The 19,537-nt window shown below is 31.2% G+C and overlaps 1 protein-coding gene and 1 long non-coding RNA gene across 2 annotated transcripts; both read right to left on the bottom strand.

Moving 5' to 3' along the window:
* Positions 1 to 11,886: 11,886 nt before the first annotated feature.
* LOC139496240 (lipid transferase CIDEC-like) lies at positions 11,887 to 15,578 on the bottom strand. Its single transcript, XM_071284734.1, has 5 exons — positions 15,480 to 15,578; positions 14,556 to 14,615; positions 13,700 to 13,779; positions 12,714 to 12,888; positions 11,887 to 11,998 (listed from the first exon to the last, which is right to left on the bottom strand). Exons 1-5 carry the CDS (start codon positions 15,563 to 15,565, stop codon positions 11,908 to 11,910), a joined length of 492 nt encoding a protein of 163 aa, XP_071140835.1. The 5' UTR covers positions 15,566 to 15,578; the 3' UTR covers positions 11,887 to 11,907.
* A 695-nt stretch (positions 15,579 to 16,273) lies between these two features.
* LOC139496238 (uncharacterized) lies at positions 16,274 to 18,773 on the bottom strand. The gene is made up of 3 exons (XR_011657570.1): positions 18,676 to 18,773; positions 17,024 to 17,254; positions 16,274 to 16,409 (listed from the first exon to the last, which is right to left on the bottom strand). It is a non-coding gene; the product is annotated as an uncharacterized lncRNA (long non-coding RNA).
* Positions 18,774 to 19,537: the final 764 nt, after the last annotated feature.

The raw sequence follows: 19,537 nt of genomic DNA, 5'->3' as shown, positions 1-19,537 counted from the left end.
TATATACATGGTTTCAACAACAAAACTGTGACATTTTAATGGCACAAGAAACCCATTTCTTAAAAGATATTAATATTGAATTTCATGGAAGACACCGCCACAGTCTAGGAGAAAACAATTTCGAGAGGTGTTTCTTTCTTTATAAGCAAAACACTTGATTTTAAACTAAAAGATAAATTTGGTGACAGTGAAGGAAGAATGATTTTAGTTAATTGGAAAATTCAAGATAAGATATTTACGTTGTTAAACTGGGTATGCATCAAATGAAGTTCACACAAGGAACACATTCTTTAAAAAGTACATGGTTTCATTGAAGAGCACAGTCTTTGTGCATTAATTGTAGGAGGAGATATGAATGACCTTCTCTCTAGTATAGATACAAAAAATAAAAATCATCATAAAAAGTTTTCAAAAAAAAGTAAATAATCTTAAACAGGTAATAAAAACAAATAAACGGATAGACATTTGGAGGCTATTAAATAAAACTAAAAAACAATACACTTTGAAAAGAAAATAAATGTACAAATGAGGCGAGTAGAATTGACTTTTTTTATAATAAGTTCATGTGTACGCATCCTGACGGTATCAGCTGACATCAGATCAGCTCAAATTTCAAGTACAGACCAACAAGCTATTTCTTTAAAATTAGATATTTATTCAAGCAATCGAGCAAAGGGTTACTTTAAAATGAATATTATAGTATATTAGCTGACTTTCAATATCAAGCAATAATAAATTGATCGATAAGTATAAAAATAAATTTAATAATGAAAATATTCTTACTCAGTGGGACTTGTTCAAAATTGATACCAGAGACACTACAATTAAATACTGTAAATCTAAAGCTAAAGAAAAAAAAATAAAGGTTTTGGAAAACGAAATTAAAACTTTCAACGAAAGGTTAGATACATTACCTACGGACACAAATAATTATCCTTCTAATGAAATAAAACAATAAGAAAAAGAACTAGACCATATATATTTATTAAAGGCAAAAGGGGCCCAAATTAGGTCAAAAATAAAATGGGTTGAGGAAGGTGAAAACAATACAAAATCCTTTTTATCTTTAGAAAAACACAGGCAATAAAAAAATGTATTAATACATTATTGTCCCAAAATGGGGAGGTAACTGTAGATCAAAGTGAAATTCCTAATATGAGTAAAGAATATTACAAAGTCCTATACAAAAGCTCTTAATCTGATACTGAAATCTTAAAATCATATATTGAAGGTACAAAGATAAATCATTGGTTGACATCTTCTGAAAGTAAACAGGTAGATGGTATATTAACACTAGAATAGTTAACATCCTCCATTTTTTAAATAAAACTAGATAAAACACCTGGGAAAGACGGTTTAACCGTTGAGTTTTACAGACAATTTTGGACAAAACTGAAAAACATAGTTTTTAAAGTCTCTAATACTTGTTATGATAAAGAATTTTTATCTAATACCCAAACGATTAGGATTATATCATTAATTTATAAAAAAAAATTGACCCTTTGTCCCTGGATAATTACCGTCCAAAAACTTGATTAAATATAGATGTGAAATTAATAACATATATTTTAGAACAAAGACTTAATAAAATCCTACCATTAATAATCCATAGAGACCAAAAATGGATGCATAAAAAATCGCTATATAGGATTTAATGTGCGTCAAATTCAAGAAATTATAGATTATTCTGAAAATTGTAATATTGAAGGAGCTACATTATTTATTGACTTTTCTGAAGCATTTGATTCACTGGGATTTTATGTTGGAATCATTAGAAAAATTTGGGTTTAATGAATCATTTTAGACCAAGGTTAAAACCCTATGTTATGACATAAAAGGGTGTATCTTAAATAACGGTTGGATTTCAGAAACCTTTAACATTCAGCGCGGAATTCGACAAGAATATCCTTTAAGCGCTTTATTGTTTGTTTTATCAGTTGAATTACTTACTTGCAGAATAAGAGACTCTAATGATAAAAAAGAATACAAATCAAAATTGATATAAAACTCATAGTCTACAATTTTCACAATGAGCAGATGACACAACCCTTTTTTTAATCTAAAAATGAAATAAAGCATGCACTTAATATAATTGAAATCTTTTGATCGCTCTCTGGACTCAAACTCAATAGAAACAAAACAGAAGGTATATGGCTAGGTAAACTTAAACACTGCAAGGACAAATTTGAAAACATTAACTGGATATATAACGTAAAAAGTCTTGGTATTTATTTTGGCTCTGGCAAGAAAGAATGTCAAAAACCTAATACAGAAAACAGTTGGAAAAATCAGGAAAAAATTATTAACGATTGGAAAAAAAGGAAAAAATAAGCATGATTGGTTAAATCACTATCATCAAAAAAAAGTTTAAGAAGATGATGTATAATGTTTTATGGGAGGGCGGTAGTGAAGAAGTTAAACGCTCAGTGCTAAGAAAAGACTATTTAGAAGGGCGGTTAAAAATGACAGATCCAGATTCTCCCATTGAAGCAATGAAAATAAATTAGGTGAAAAGACTTACAGATGAAACTTGGGCAAGCTGGAAAATTATTCCAACCTACTTTGTCAGTGAATTTGGGGGTAAAAACCTAATATTTAAAATGAATCTGGGTTCTAACAAATCATTAGAAAACATAAAAAAAACCTGCCTACTTTTTACCTAGAAATCTTTAAATGCTGGATTATAAAATATATCAGGAAATAAGTTATATGGGGAAATCAAAAGTTTGTATGTTAAACATTAGAAGAAGATATATTTTTTATTAACGAATAATCGAAGATAAAGGAGAAATTTCTCAAATAATCTTAGATAAACTAAAAAGGAAACACAATTGGATAGCAGAAACGTGTATTTTACGTAAAAGAGGGACGAAAGATACTAAAGGGACAGTAAAACTCATAAATCTAAAATAAACTGGCAACCACATGGCTTAAAATGAAAAAGACAAACAGGCAAACAATAGTACACATGACACAACATAGAAAACTAAAGAATAATCAACACGAACGCCACCAAAAACTACGGGTAATCTCATGTGCTCCGGAAGGGTAAGCAGGTCCTGCTCCATATGTGGCACCCGTCGTGTTGCTTATGTTATAACAAATCCGGTAAATAGTCTAATTCGGTAGGTCACATTCATGAAAAATGTTTTTCCGTTTATGCTGTACTTTTAGTCCAATCACACTGTTCAGATACATTGACTTAGGTAGGGTACAAAAAAGAGCAACCTAAATTCTGGAATGAAAATATACCGTGCCACCTTAATGATCATTCTTTATTATTCTACTTTCGGATTAAACTAGTTTTATTATATCAAAACAAATGACGGACAAAAATCCGTTTTTGGTTTTTTTTTCTTATTTCTTTCTTATATGATTGTTTATATATAGGATCACTGAATACAATATAATAATGTCTAAAAATAGCAACAATCAACATTCAATCTATTTAAGCGTGGATCACTGAATAGTATATATGTATTGTGTGCTTGCATGAATACTTTTAAAATGCAACTTACACAAGATATAAACATAAGATATATTTTGCTGAACATACCCCCTGGTTTTATCAGCAATTAACAACACAGGGAGGAACCTTAGCGTCATTGTTGTAGCGCTAAGGGACATTGATCACAACCAGTAGTGAAATAAGATCATAATTAAAGTTGAAAAAAAAATTATGTGGTTATCTCGATTTATTTAAACGATATTATCAGATTATTTAATCGTTATCTCGGGTAAATATATCAAGATCTCGATAAAAAGATATCGTTATCTCGACAAAACGAAACTGTATTTCCTAATTCGTCATTTTGATGTTATCTTACAAATATTCAAATAAAGATCAGAAAAAAAATCTAAGCACTCTTTATAATTTCTAAACTAATTAATTCATTTATTCAGTTTCGAAAAATTAACTAGTGGATTTACCTAACTATTTTAACAGAAATTCGTTGGTTCAATGTACGGACGACCTGAATACCAAAATATATATATAAATTTTAAAATACTTTACGTTATCTGTTTTTTAATTTTCACGTTACCATTGCTGTTCTTCATCCCGTATTTATAGATATAACATATCGATTGTGCCGCAATGACCAACAGAGTGATAACGGAGGACTTAAATGCCAAAATACGCGTGAAAATTAAGAAATAGTAAATTTTGAATAACGGAATAGACTGTTGCGACCCTTAAGCCCCTTAATCTAAATATTCTTTATACCTCATTCGTAAGCTTATTTATATACCATTTTGTCCATCTTTCTATAAGCTTTCAAGTAGTGTATAAAGGTGCCACAGGATCTGTGTAACTTCTGTAATAGGTATTGCGGAACATAATGACTATATGTCTTTTGTTTTATATTAATAAGCTTTAAAATGAGATAATATGTATATCCGGGCTGAAGGATCGCAGCAGTCCATTCCGTTATTCAAAATTGGCTATTTTTATAATTTTCACGCGTATTCTGGCATTGAATCAGTTTTTATGCACTATTGACAATCTTTTCTGTTCATGCTATTCAAAGAAATCAATTACTGTTGTTATAAATAGTCAGGCACTGTGGTTTCGGGAAGATGCATTTAACGGATGTATATAGTTAGAATATGCAAAACATTGCAAAACGACATCTTTTAGCTGTATTTGGCAAAACTTTAAAGAATTTTGGCTCTCAATGCTCTTCAACTTCGTACTTTATTTGACCTTTGGATTCGAACGTCACTGATGAGTCTTTTGTAGACGAAACGCTCGTCTGGCGTATATACAAAAGTAATTAGTCCTGGTATCTATGATGCGTTTTTTTTACATATGGAAAATCTACTCACATGTCAAAATGTCAATGAATACGTAAAAGTAAGGTTATTAGTGGGGTTTTATCTTAAACAAAAATATTTAGTGATAATGTCAAAACAAATTGTATTCGTTCTTTTGCATTTCATATGCAATGTAAACAAATGTATGGTTTAATATCGATGTAAGTTATTTATACACTTCGGGATACTGCTAATCTTGTTTCGTATTCCTCAGTGTTTCAATTTTACCGCAGGCTAGTCATTTAGGCATGTGGATTCTTGTTTGAAAGATCTAGTAAACAGTCAGGATTCTACTTTGTCAAAATTATCTCCCCATTACTCCAGTTCATTTCACAATCGTAAAAATGGAAGCCATTGTAGGGATGACGCGATGCCAATTTTGCTCTTGGAAACCGATAAATTTATCCACATTGCACCATGATCGGTTGCAATTTTCGACAATTCATAAACATTTAAAAAAATTCTATTTAAATATTTCGTGGAAGAGCAGACTAGATTGTTTTAGTGGTTGAAGACTATAAACCCTAGTTATCACACACACAAAAATATAATTTTTTGAAGATATGCATTTTCATCATCCAACTTGAAAGACTGTCGTCAAGTACTTTAAGTAAAAGAAATAGCTATTCGAACACACCTAATCTGTTTTTGTAATTCATTAGATAGGTAATTAACATGACCCATATATTTCATCCTTTAGTACTGTGATGTTTTTATGCTATAAAGTCAACCTGTAGCTTTGATATATAAAAAGGATAGAATCTGAAACGAGACGATGTATGCATTTTTTTTGCGATATCAAGACAAAATATTCAACTCAAACCCGCCCTAACATAAAAAGGTGTACTCGACTTTCTCTTTTCGATACAATTGTTACCAATTTTTTTTTAGTCACATATTGGAAGGGCAGACACGAAAATTATTGAACTAATAGATTGATATGTTTTCCGTCCGTGGTAATATTTTTTTTTTAAATCGGAGGTTATGCATTTTCTACATCCAACTTTAAAGATACCCATGTCGTCGACTTAGTATCTAATTATTCTGCTTAACTATGTACTATATAAATTGAAAACTTATGCAAATGGTGTTTTTAAAATTAAACACTTCGTAGTTGAGAAGAGAATTGTCATCTTATTTGTTTCTATTAACTTTTAAAATTTGTAAGCATTTGTCGCCTTCTCTAACAAAGAGGTTCGATTGTTTTGTTCTATTTCAACCGGGTTTCCGACTGGTAAAAGAAATACGTTGTAATAAATTCTCCAACTTTAGTAATTAACTAGATATACGAAATTTACAATCATTGAATAATAAAACGTCATTCTAGACGCACACATGGGAATTAGTTTTTTTCATCTAACATAGTTTTATTTCTATGAAATTAAGACGAGAGCCTAAAATAAATTTTGCAAGTCAACAAAAACAAAAATAGAATAAATATTCTTTCCGTTTAAACAGTTACTACTTCCTTTTCAATAACGATGATGAAAAGAAACTAACACAATTTGATTTTTTAAATCATAGTATTTTGAACGTAATTGATATGGGGAGTATGTATATCTAAGTGTCTTGTCCTAAGTTGTCGAATATTTACCCAACATATAAACAAATTTGTACATTGCGTATGCTTGTGTTAAATAAACAATATGCACAACATATTGTTTTTCGTACTTAAAGTCTGTGGGATATTATGTGGTTTAAATGGATATTCGAGTGCATATAATGGTTCGTATACTTTTTTGATTGTCTTTTCAAATCTTTTAAAAACGTTTATTGTTATAATAAAGATTTATTTTTTAGGTTCGTTTTCGGTTGTGAGTATATTTTAATTTCTTGTAATCTAACAAATCAATCGCGAAGAGTATCCGATTATCATAAGACTTCAAATCCTCTTTAAGATAAAGATGTTAACGTAGGCAGCTTTTTTAAATTTCCATGGAGCCTTGTAATTTTAAAACTTTGTACCAACAGTAAATTTACATATCAATCTTCTTCAAGTTGCAGAGACATTTTTTTGTTCCTTTATTTTTACTATAAAAATACACAGGTGTATTACAAGATTTGTGATAAACGATCAAGACAAAGGTATACAGATAAAAACATTATTTTTTAACATATTTGAGTTAACCTGTGCTAGTCAATATTTTGCGCAGTTATATTTAAAAATTTGTAAAAAGAAACGTTTAATGTACCAGTCTTGTATTACAACTCCAGTTTCTGGTGCATGTCAAAACATGGTGGGAAACAAAAATAGTGCATTTTTTTCAGAATTTTTTTCTGCACTAATTTTTTTCGGTTTGATTATTGGTTTATGCTAAATTCAAACATATATATATAGACTTAAAAAAAATCTTGCATCTTTTGGGGGATCAATCCAGGAAAGTGGAATTATATCATGTTTACTGAAAGTGGTGCAGCCTAGAACAAACAGCAAACATAATGTAGAAAAAAAAAGTTTTGACGTCAGGATTACGTAACCTTTTATTTTTCGTGGCATGACCCTTTTTTTTTTATTAAATCACAATTTCCCATTAGTACATACATATTTTTAGGGGCCAGCTGAAGGACACCTACGAGTGCGGGAATTCTCGCTACATTGAAGACCCAGTGGTGGCCTTCGGCCGTTGTCTGCTCTATGGTCGGGTTGTTGTCGCTTTGACACATTCCCCATTTTATGTTTTATGATATGAACATGAATTTTTTTTTCTATGTAGCGTTTTTTATTTTCAAAGATCAGCTGTTTTGCATGTAAGCCTAGGAGCAGTAAATTAAAAAACTGCAACCCGCATAGGGAAATTTTTTCATATGTTCACTGCAAGGAAGTAGCTCATGTGGACTGTTGTGTGCCCAGAATGATAAAACATCATGATTTAAGGACTTTTTGATATCGAGAAATAAATCATGCGGTTTCAAGTGACACTGAAAAAAAGGAAATTATGTAATAATTATGCTTTTTTATACTAAACACCATTCAAAAGTATTATTGGATATAAAGCACAACAGTTTGATGTAAATTGAGATTTTGATGATATTATATACATGATTTTCTATTAAAAAGAACATAGAAAGATTTTTTTTTCAATGAAATCTTCTTCTTGTGATGAAAATTCTAGTTGCACAGTTTTATTGAAAATTGAAAAGGCAGCTACATACAAAAGTAATATTTTTCTTTATGGTTAATATTTTATGGCTCAATTGTTGACATTAAGTTAAAATATGTATAAAATGAACTTTTGGTGAAAAGATTTTCACAAAATGTTAATTTTTCATGAGTCTATACTTCTTTTCCTGTTCGCGGCACTGCATGGTTAATTCAAATTTGCATATTTGGGTTAAAAATTTGTTTAAAAAGTAGAATTTTATAAAAACATATCATGCTTACAAGGGGTATTTGCCAAAAATACCGGTTGAGAGGTACAAATTTCCAGAGCCGTTAGGCGAGGGAAATTTGATTACCTCGAAACTGGTATTTTTGGCAAATACCCCTTGTAATCATGATATCATTGTTAAATTCCACTGAATGTTCTATGTATCCATCTTGACCTCAGAAAGTTTAATAAAATCAGGTATCATATGGAGTTTCTACTTGCATGCGCGTAGCTACCTTTACGTCAAAACGCCCGGGCGTACACTTGAATTTTGACAAAAAGATATTTTAATCTAAATAAAATAAAAAGAACTAGTAAATAATGCAATTCTTTCTTCAACGGCTTGTGATATCTACTAAAATTAACGAAATTTCCCTTTTTCAACCAAATGATATCAATTATATATGTGTTCGAACCATTTTCTGTCAAAGTCTGAAATATGTGAATTCTTATCACTTTGCTGTTTTTTAATATTATCTGCTGAAATTCGATATGTGGTTGTTTTTTGTTTGTTTGTTTGGGGTTTTTTTTGGCAAGGCTGTGATATTCTTTATATAATTTTATTAAAGTTGAACCGAAACTGTTAATGATCAAAAGAGAATCCATAGCATAATGGTGAAATAATATGTATTTACCCCGTATTTCACGGATAACAGGAATTTCATTTTGCAGTTAATAAGTGTATGGATACAGTGTGGGGTTAGTTTGTAATACATCAATTACTTTGTCAAACCCTCATCGAAGTTTATGAAAGTTTGGACAGCTTTTTAACGATTATTGTCTTTTAAAAACCAAAATTTTTTTAAGTAAAAATATTTTTAAGACTGTCTGGAATTTTGTTATATTATAAATCTTCCTAGATTGTCATGAAACTTGACCAGTTCAATGATAAATATCGAAATATTTTTTTTCTAATGGACTGAGAGTGGCCGGATTCAGCTTTGGCGGAAAGTTATCCCACACGCGAACCCTTTACGAATTATAGTAGACTATAATGCATCTTAACATTTCTGAAAATTTAACTATGTCATGTTTATTAAATAACAAATGTGCACATGCAAATGTGTTTTTGTCGATTAATTGCTTTGATTTTTAACTGATGAACTTTTAATTAACTTATTTTAAGTAATTCAAAATAAACACAATAAATGAATTAAATAAAAAAGAAACTTTTGAAATTCTTAATGATGTTGCTATTTCTGGGTCTTAAATGATAGCAATAGTATCTCATTATCGATAACTGCCCCCAAAACGGAACTTCCCCAACGGAACCCAGTACCAGCAGGTGCATGAAATTGGACCCGAATGGAACCCTCAGAACCCCCAACCGAGGTTCGGGCGTACACGTAAAAATTACCTAGCTACGCCACTGACTTGAATGTATAATTTTTGTATATACTGCAGCTGTGCTATTTGTGCAGTCAAATTGCATCGGCCGTGAAATCATTTCTGATAATTTTTTATGTACAGTCACTGACCGTATATATATATATCCCTGTTTATGATAAGCTGGTTCTCGGCTGACTACTTCACTTTTTTTCATCAGTTTGAGTGAAGCCTATTACAAGTGGATTCCAGTTTTATGTGTATGACCGGTTGACAATGTGTTTTCTTTGAGTTTTATTTATGACGTCATTTAAAGTACAGGTTCACGGAATTTTGACGTCATTTACTCCAAATTCAATAACGATGTTTTTTATCCTAAATTTTTCATTTGAATCGTATATTAAGAATGACCATACATTTGTCCTATTAGATTAGAAATAATTCATTGGGTTATTTGTAGACAAGGTATTCCCCATCTGCCATGGTATTTAAATCTGTCATTTAAATGTTATTATCTAATTGGTAGAATTTATACATAAATAGTAAATACCTTTTATATGTAAATCAACTAAATCACTGGCAAATATTATTTTCTAATAACGAAGGTCTTTCGACCATACTTTGTAACAATCTCTGTAAAATTAAACAAAAATATGAAAATAAACTCATCATAGATACCCAGATTGAAATTGAAAGCGTCAACAAGAATTTGAAGATAGTATTTGTTTGAAAAACTAATTCAAGTAATTATGCTTGGCTAAATGACTGACTGTAATTTATTTAACTTCATAATTGCAAACGGAATAAGATTTGTTTTATTGAAACCCTTAAAACCAAAGGCATACAGATGCGTCTCTAAGAAACTCGTTAGAAAATGACAGAAACAGACAGATGAATATATGTCTTAGCCCCAGTCAATCTCTTTGATTTTTTTTACTAATCGAGCGCCATCGTCTGCATGAAATATTCAGGCAAAAGTTGACGCAAGCAATGTTTTAATGCAGATACATCTATTGATTATCGATGTGATCATGACGTTCAGCTCTCACCATTTCCTTAAATTATATGAATACAATATGTTTCACATTTCTTCATACGATTTAATATATTTCAAATTTCATTATATAATAGTATATGTCTCATATTTCCTTTTACGATATAATATGTCTCAAATTTCCTAATACGTTTTTATATGTCTCAGACAAACAATATTTAAAGGCAACAGTAGTATACCGCTGTTCTAATGTCATAAATCGATTGAGAGAAAACAAATCCGGGTTGCAAACTAAAACCATGGGAAACACATCAACTATAAGAGGAAAACAACGACATAACAAAAAAAACAAAGTGCAACAAAAAAACAAAAGTCAATGCAACACACACAGAAACGAATGGTGTGGCTAGTCAAACCTCGCGCTTTTATGGCAATGTTGAATATAACAGTTAAATAACATAATTATTTGACAGGACTACGGTACAAATAAATGCAATTACCATCGTCTGCATGAAATATTCAGGCAAAAGTTGACACACGTATTTCAATGTAGCTACATCTATTAATTATCCGACTTTAACATGTACCTTTAAAATTAATGGCTTTAAATGTACTCACTTTTTGTCATTGGAATGCTCATCAGTTTTCAATTCAGACAAACTCTCTGTTATCTCTCCAGAAGTCACTGGTAGCCACCCGGTGGTTTCATTCATTGACATCAATTGTTGCCCAGTAACAGCAGTCAGCGAAATATCATCATCAATTACCGTACCGTCTATCTCAAGACACAAATAATTATCTTCCTGTTCAAAGATATGTTGTACTACAAATGCATATCAATGCAATTTAATACACAAATCAAATTCACAGATGAAAACAATGTCCATGTATAAAAACAAGACCTTAGGTCTTCTCATGACTCTGCCTGAGTAAAAGTATGTTACTTCTGTTTCGAAAATGAACAACAAATAAACTACTAGTATTTTAAAAGATACACAAATTCATCTTAGAATACGGAATAGTTTATTTTTACCTTGGAAAAGATTTACTCATATGAACGTGAAGATATTGATATCGTAGTTCCTGTTGTTATTTCATGTCAATTAACACTGTGATTTACTAACGTATAATTTTAGTTTGAATTCTTATGACTTTGATATAGAAAAGTGACAAATATTTTAACCTTTTTTCAATTATTGAAGTTAAGTTTACACAATAACACAACATTACATGTATGATGCATTACATGTATTGGTTGACCAATATGTATTGCCATTGTCTTGTCATACTCTGTTCGGTTATCTAAATGCTTTGTAGTTGATGCTTAACTTGTTTGCCTCTTGCATTGCAGAAAACACATTCTGTGTCGTAATGAAGATCTGTTGTAGTATCATTTAACATTTATTATTTACCTTGGTCTATCAGATCTTTTAAACTGTTTGCTAAAAATAACTTTCTTTGCTTTCGATCAAATGAACACACATCGTAGGTTAATCTGAAAGATTATTGTTTTGACAACGGGATCAGTGTATGTTTCATGATAAAATTTAAATACGTCACAGTTACAACTGTCGAGTGAAATAGATTCATATAATAAAACCACAATTGTCTAATTATTTCATTAATTGATTTATCCTTATCATCCTGTGTCTTCTTCTAAACATAGCATAGCCATTGAAGCACACTATGCTCCTTTTCATGCCGACATATTTCTTAATGCATACCGTATTATACAGGAGCTTCAAAAAGAGATTGAAATGGTACTTGCATATCCTCTTTGCCTGCTATATATTGGGCGTCCAATCACTGATTAATCCAAAATGTGGTGTTTTTGGTGAAGGATTTAATTTCAATCGATCTTGATTTTTAGATAACGGAAAGGAGACAGATACAGTTTATTGTCGACTTCTAGATTGAGTGGGTTTTTTTTATTTTTTAGCAAATACTGATTACAAACTCCTGCTTGTATCTAGTTTTGTAAATAAGGGGTCTGTGCTGCTTTTGATTTAATTGTAAGTGATGGTATATTTGCTTTTTCATTTTTTATGTGCGTTTTGTTTATACTTGTTAGTGGTATTATTGTTATGAACGATTTTCACATTATGTCAAAAACACGTCATACAAAGACTGTACAAAACGAACCATACCGAATTATTGCGATCGTATGTGCATGGAAAGAACAGATTATAATAGTAATGAAATATGTGTACCTTATTTTCTCACTCTCATCCGATGAAACGGGTTTCCATTTGTCGTTCCTATCTATAACCATTAAAACTTTCTTTTGACATAGAACCATAGAGGGCGTTGTTTGAATCTCTGATCCATCTTCTTCTAATACTAGTTTCAAGTATTTATCTTGCGGAATATTAAACATTTTACTTGCTGAAACATTCATGAAAATTAGTCATCATCCCATATTTTACATTTAAAAAATACTTAAAACCTTTTCTTTGTATGTGTAAATGTTTGAAATATAATATAAGAATAAGGATATGTGGTATGATTTCGTGTGACTCAACTATCTAGCCAGGTTCGAAGTAAATGTAGTCTATGAAAGGTCACGATACGTCCTTCAGAAATGAAAAAAAATCGTATAGTCAGCTATTAAAGGCCCGAACATTAAAAAAATGTATGTTTTTAAAACATATATTCAATTGTTTAAAATTATGTGGTATCTTCCATCCATTTTTCAATTACTTAGTGATGTGTGAATAGTGTGCCCGCTGCCAAATGGACACATACCTTTAAATGACGTTATTGTTATGTAGCATGTACAACCACCTCCATATATTGTGTAGTGGTACTACTAAAATGTATATAGTATTAATTTAAAAACGATGGTTTCACTTTGAGTAACGTACAATGCCAGAACGTGTTTGGATTCGATAGTATTTAATCTTGTAAGATAAGGGACCAGGAAAATACTTTCTATTTATCATTTTTCATTTGTGATTGGTATGCAAACAATAAAAACAACACTTTATTGTATGCGTCCCAAAACGCTCAAAGCCGAGTTTATACGCAATCAACCCCAACAAAACCTATATTGATTTTCGGAGCTCTAGTAGTGTAAGCAAGCTAAGGCGTGTTCCACATGTGGCACTCGTCGTAATGGAGAATTAAGCTATGAAACACGGCAAAACTATCAATAAACTAAACCTAAACTGTGATCATATACATTCGTTTTATATACCTTTATTCTTCAATGAAGAAAGATCTACAGCTTCAATTATTTTCTTTTGTGTCCTTCGTATTGTCCAAACTTTATAAAACCTGTAATGATAACTTTTTTTAATATAGAATTAGAACTTATCAATTGTTTACTCTGTTCACATAAAACATGTTTGACTACGTCGTCGCGATATGTAGAAAATTTCTTCATTATATATTCAATGGATAAACCAAGTGATAAACCTTAAGTTCATGAAGGGTAAACAGTTCCTGCAATAATGATTATAGCAAACGGTGCTAAACATTTGAAATTAAACTCTTATTAACCAAAGATGTACTGTAAACTGATGATCAAATATCACCACGAACTAAAGAAACCTTTGTAATGGTATTCGAGGGAAAACAAGTTTCAAAAACTAAATATGAAACATGCGAGCGCATCAGTTGAAATCGGAACAAAATAAAACAGTTACAGAAAAGCATCTCTGTATTAACAACATGTGTTTAAGTTGGTTAAGAAAAAAATACAAAGAAATACAAAACAGAAATAACATATTTGTGTGAGATAAATGTATTTTTAACCATATTTGTTGTAAGTCTGTAGGATCTATATAATGCAATATATTTTTTATAAAATTTGAACCAAACCCAAAGGCTAGAAGTGATTTCAGGCTCTCCAGGATCGTGTAGCAGACCCTGTTACAATAGTGGTACCTGAATAAAGATAAAGTTGTAGTTATTCAAATCTTGAAATGTCTTAGCTGAAAACGTTTTTAATTTGAGGAACAAACTTTCCTTCGTAAACGTTTTTATTAATATTAACTTCATAACATGTGTATAACGCAAGCATATTAGTATACAAAATGTAAAATACAAACGGCGTTGTTTCATTTTTCTGTGATAGATGTATAGCGTCCTGTATTTCTAATTTCTTCAGTCTAAGGTAAATAAAATAAATCGTTATTTAAAAGAAATGCTAATCAATCAACAATCCAACATAGGTCAAGTGTAGTCGGTGAACTATACGAAACAGTTGTAATCACAATTTTATAATGTAGTTCAAATTTATAAAAAAAATTATGAATAATGAATAAATTAATGAAAAGAGTAATATTCAGATGGCGTTAGTGAACTTATTATATACAAATCATGAAAAAATACGCAGAAAATGCATGAACTTCAAACACAGAGTGCAGTATGTAACAATAAATAAAAATGACAGATATCAACAAGCAGCAACCACTTAATAAGTCTCCTGACTTGGTATTGATATATATCGAATGTAGTAGCTATAGGATTTAACATGTTAGTGACCTCATACGTGTAACCCATCCCCTATTTTTTGACAGTGGTGCAAAAATAAAGTTAACTCTAAAACTGTTATGGTGTTTGTCATAGAATTATCACGAAGCACAAAAACAACTGACATACAAACAAAATACAAACAGTACGTATCTAATTTTTTAAGAATACTTGCTACTACTAAAAGTTAGTTTATAGCCACATCATAATAAATTTCTACATAACTTCTCCATCCTATTAAAAAAAAAACCAGAGGCATAAGATACCAACATTATCAAGTTCGAAAAAAGCTGACAACGCTATGGCTATTAACAAAAAAGATCAAACATCAAAGAACGATAGATATCACACAACATTTAAAATAAAGGACTGAGCAACATAAACCCATCAAAATCCGGATTATCAATGAACCAATATCGCAAATTATTTATATAAACATGCCAGTCTTGTCTTGTTTTGTTCGTTTTCCTATTGACAATTTAAATTAATATAATGATTACCTTTGTTTGAGCAATAATTTTCCTACAACAATCACACAAACTACCAAAACTAAGGCTGTCGGACCGGCTATAGCTAAAATCGTCATCCACCGTCTATCTGGGGGGGGGACTTTCTAGCTGTAGCAAAATAAAAGGGACCATAAGTTGATTTTCAATTTGTACTATTATCGATCTTAAGGGCTTGTTAGTTGTGTAATTCCGAGTTTATAACATATTTTCTTCAATCTACATGTGTATCATTCATAGTTTTATCTTATATCTATATCAGAAAATGTTGTTTTAGAAGCAACATGTCTAATGGTCTTGAACAGCTTTCAAATGAAAAATACATAATAAAGAGTTTTCTTCTTTGTTTTTGTTTTTTCATTGGCGTTCTCAACTTTTTTTCTATAGGGGAAGGATAAACTTCAGCATTATTATAGTTAGTAAGATTTTAAAACGTTCCATTCGGGGATATAAGAAGGGCGTCAAAACGCAGCTATTCATAATTATATGAGTTTAAAGGGTGATTGTGTTTGACCCCTGTCGACCTCAAGATTTATTTGTATGAGTATGATGATATAGTTTGGTTATTAAAAAAAACATTTATCTGAAATAACGTCATCCTTACAATACCCTCTTGAAAAATAAGTAAGTATTTAATTCAGGAAGATTCCTTGATGTTATCGATGATCGATTCCATAATGCAATAACTCATATTTGCTCGTTAGGAGATATGGCAACAAGACAACTACCGCTGGACAAGTTTAGAACAAATGATTAAACATCACAAAAACATAACATCAAATACTAACGTCTGCATTTTGGAATGTTAGGTTTCCAAGATCTATCTGATTGACATGTAATTCTAGATGAACCGTCTACAATATATCCTGGTTCCACGCAAGAAAGGGAAATCGTTGTACCGGCTGCACGATTTTTGTCCTTTGTCTGAAATATCGAAATATTTGCATCATTTTTAGAGAAATTTATAACTGTTCAATTCCATTTTTATTTATCTATGACATATCTGAATCAGTATATTTCATGAGCAACATGATGGGTACCAATTCATTAACTTGAGTTGAGCATTAGCTAATTTTCTGTAAAGCTGGCTTGGGATTATTTTACGAATACATGTAAACTTTAATCGTACAGAATAATAATGGTCTTCTATAGCAAATCAAAAAAGTTATTTTCAAATTAAATATAATTTTCAAATTTTAACACATGAACGGTTTACTGTTCACCTTTTCAAAGACACCTCATCCTTTTGATGTAAACACTTTTTTCGGTTATAATGGGCATGCACCTTATCCCTATTCCCGATTGACCCTATAATTTATCCTGTTTGAACTATCGGCGTCATACAACAATCTGTTTTCCATTGCGGCGTCAAATATTTTGTATAATTACGTCAAAATTTTACAGGAACCTGTGTGATGTCCAGTAATGGCAGAAAATAACGATAAGGTGCATGGGGAGGGGCTTTCCAAAATGCATAAGCTGCTCCAATTTGACCTGTTGTTGATATTATAAACATATATAAGATGGGATGATCTTACCTCTACATAATATATCGTATCTATTGTTGTAATGTCTGGCCTTTCTGGTATTGGTGGACAATTCACTAAACAATGAGGAAATTTTGGGATCCACCCATCATTTTTGCATGTGACATTACTACTTCCGGCAATTGTAGTGTCGTTTACACAAGTTACATGAACATCCGGTCTTCGTATTGTAATGTTGTAGTTACCATAGTTTCCTTGAGGTTGTAGTAAGCACTGTACAAGCTGTAGTGGATAAGTAGAAAATTCTAAATTTATGCGGAATCAAATAACTAATAAATTATGCTATCTTTTTCGAGTTTCAACTGAAAAAGAAAACAGTGTTAACTCATTGTCAATGCTCACCTACTACATAAATCATTCTAAAATGTTGTTTTTGTCGAACGGGTTAGCTTTTTGAATAGTCGACATGCCAGTATTGAAGAAAACACACTCGCGATTTAAAATTCTTAACTAGCACACTGAGATTTACAAAAAATGAAAAACACACTCTTAGAATTCAAAATTACAATCAGTGATGAAAGAAACTGAAAAACATACACTGATAATTTATAATTACACTCTGGAATTAATATGAACATTACTAATGGATACTCATGATATGAATAATTCAGTAGATTAATATCTTGGGCTCCCGAAATCTCTGCATTATAAGTATATGCGCGCGGTTCCTTCAACCAAAAGTTGTTATAAATTCCAAGACTTGACATCGTTTTTGCTAATTCATATTATAAGTTGGTTGCCTATAATTCATATTATTATCGGCCTTTTTTCCAAAAGTCTTACAATAGTTACTCTGACTTTGGTCATACATTGTGATTCATAACAATACAGGAACAAGTCTGTTATATATTGGGCATCTTGATAATTAGTCTTAGATACATGGTATTTTTTTCATTAGTTGTTATAGGCTTTGAACTAACTGTAACTGCGAGAACTTCTAGATCTCCACTTAGTGTCGTTTTTTGTTATACGGGATTAAAGATGAAAATACCCTGTCACGTCTGGTATGTGTTAATGTTTGATGTTTTTCTTCTTTGTATGGACCTGAGGAGTAAACGAGGTATTTTAAACTTATTTTCATAGATTGTTCTTGTGTTGTGCTATTGCAACATTGTCCCAGGTCGAGGAGGGTTGAGAGCTCACAAACATGTTCAACCCCGCCACATTCCTGACGTGCATGTCCCCAGTCAGGAACCTGTACTTCGTGGTTTTCGTTGTGTCTGTGTGTGTCTGTCTTTTTTTTTCGTAAATTGTTTTGTAGTTATTAGACCGTTAGATTCCTCAATTGTTTCATATTGTTTATGTCGGGACCTTCCATAGCCGACTATACGGTATTACAGAGATAAAAATGTACTCTCCTAACATGGGACAGTGGTGTTGCAGCACAATATAAGAACAAACTTTAAAAAAACAGTTGAAAGTGATTAACTCATCAAATCGATACAAAGCAGAAACACACAGACCGTACATGGCAGGGTATTTATAAATCCCAAACAACAAAAAAGACATATAGTACAAATATGTGAGTACTCGCATTTAGATAGTTAAAATCCAATCACAACTAATAACAAAAAATGCTATATAAGGTCTGTAGTCTAACTGAATAACAATATTAAAATGCAGTTCGTCAAAAGTCTACTTACATATTTTATGGGGGTCTGTATCTCGACAGTCACAAAGTCTCAATATTAGAAATAAAAACAGAGAATAAAATATCGTCATTCTGTAGTGTGTTTGTTCTACAAAAAAAAGTCCTCCGATTATTCAATGAAACGAAATAAATTGTATCTAAATACTTTTGTCGTCCTTATGGAATATACTCATCATAAGCAATATATCGTTGGATTCCGCAGTTGTCTCACGCATAAGATAATGACAATGTGGTGTTCGATCGGTGATTGCCATACGTAAAAGCACACTGGGGTCTTGTTCTCGCAATGGTCAACCTAACTTACTAGTAAAAAAACGCTTGGAAAACTTAAACAAACAAATAAAACAACAACAAAGTTATATGCGGAATTCGTTGTCACTGTAAAAAAATATTTAGAAACTAAGGTTTGAATTTTTCCAGGCATATTTAACCTTAGATGGATTTTGCTTTCATTTTTTTTCTTTTTTTGGTAGTATAGTTCTTTGACTTTCTAGGTTCTTATACACCCTTTGTTTTCAAAATTCGGCTTTAAGCGATCCTGGTGACGGTAAATCCAATACAGCAATTTGGACGCATGAAATGTTTCATTTTCAATGTTTTCGGTGAAGTCCCTATCCCTGTCTTAAACTTCGCCTAAATAATGCATACTCCTTTTACTGGTAATATATATAGTTTCTTAATCTTGATCAGTCCAACAGATTAAGTACTTGCATGGACAAAATATATGAGTAACAAACTTAAAATTGTGATTTTACTTTTTTTTTTAGATGTGTTTAGATCGCAACAACTGTAATATATCGGAATGAGCATAGACTACGTAATTACCGATAAAGGGCCAGTAAAAACCTAAATTT

The sequence above is a fragment of the Mytilus edulis genome, chromosome 11 (assembly GCF_963676685.1).
Source record: "Mytilus edulis chromosome 11, xbMytEdul2.2, whole genome shotgun sequence".
Lineage (NCBI taxonomy): Eukaryota > Metazoa > Mollusca > Bivalvia > Mytilida > Mytilidae > Mytilus > Mytilus edulis.
This window is presented reverse-complemented; position numbering and strand designations above follow the sequence as displayed.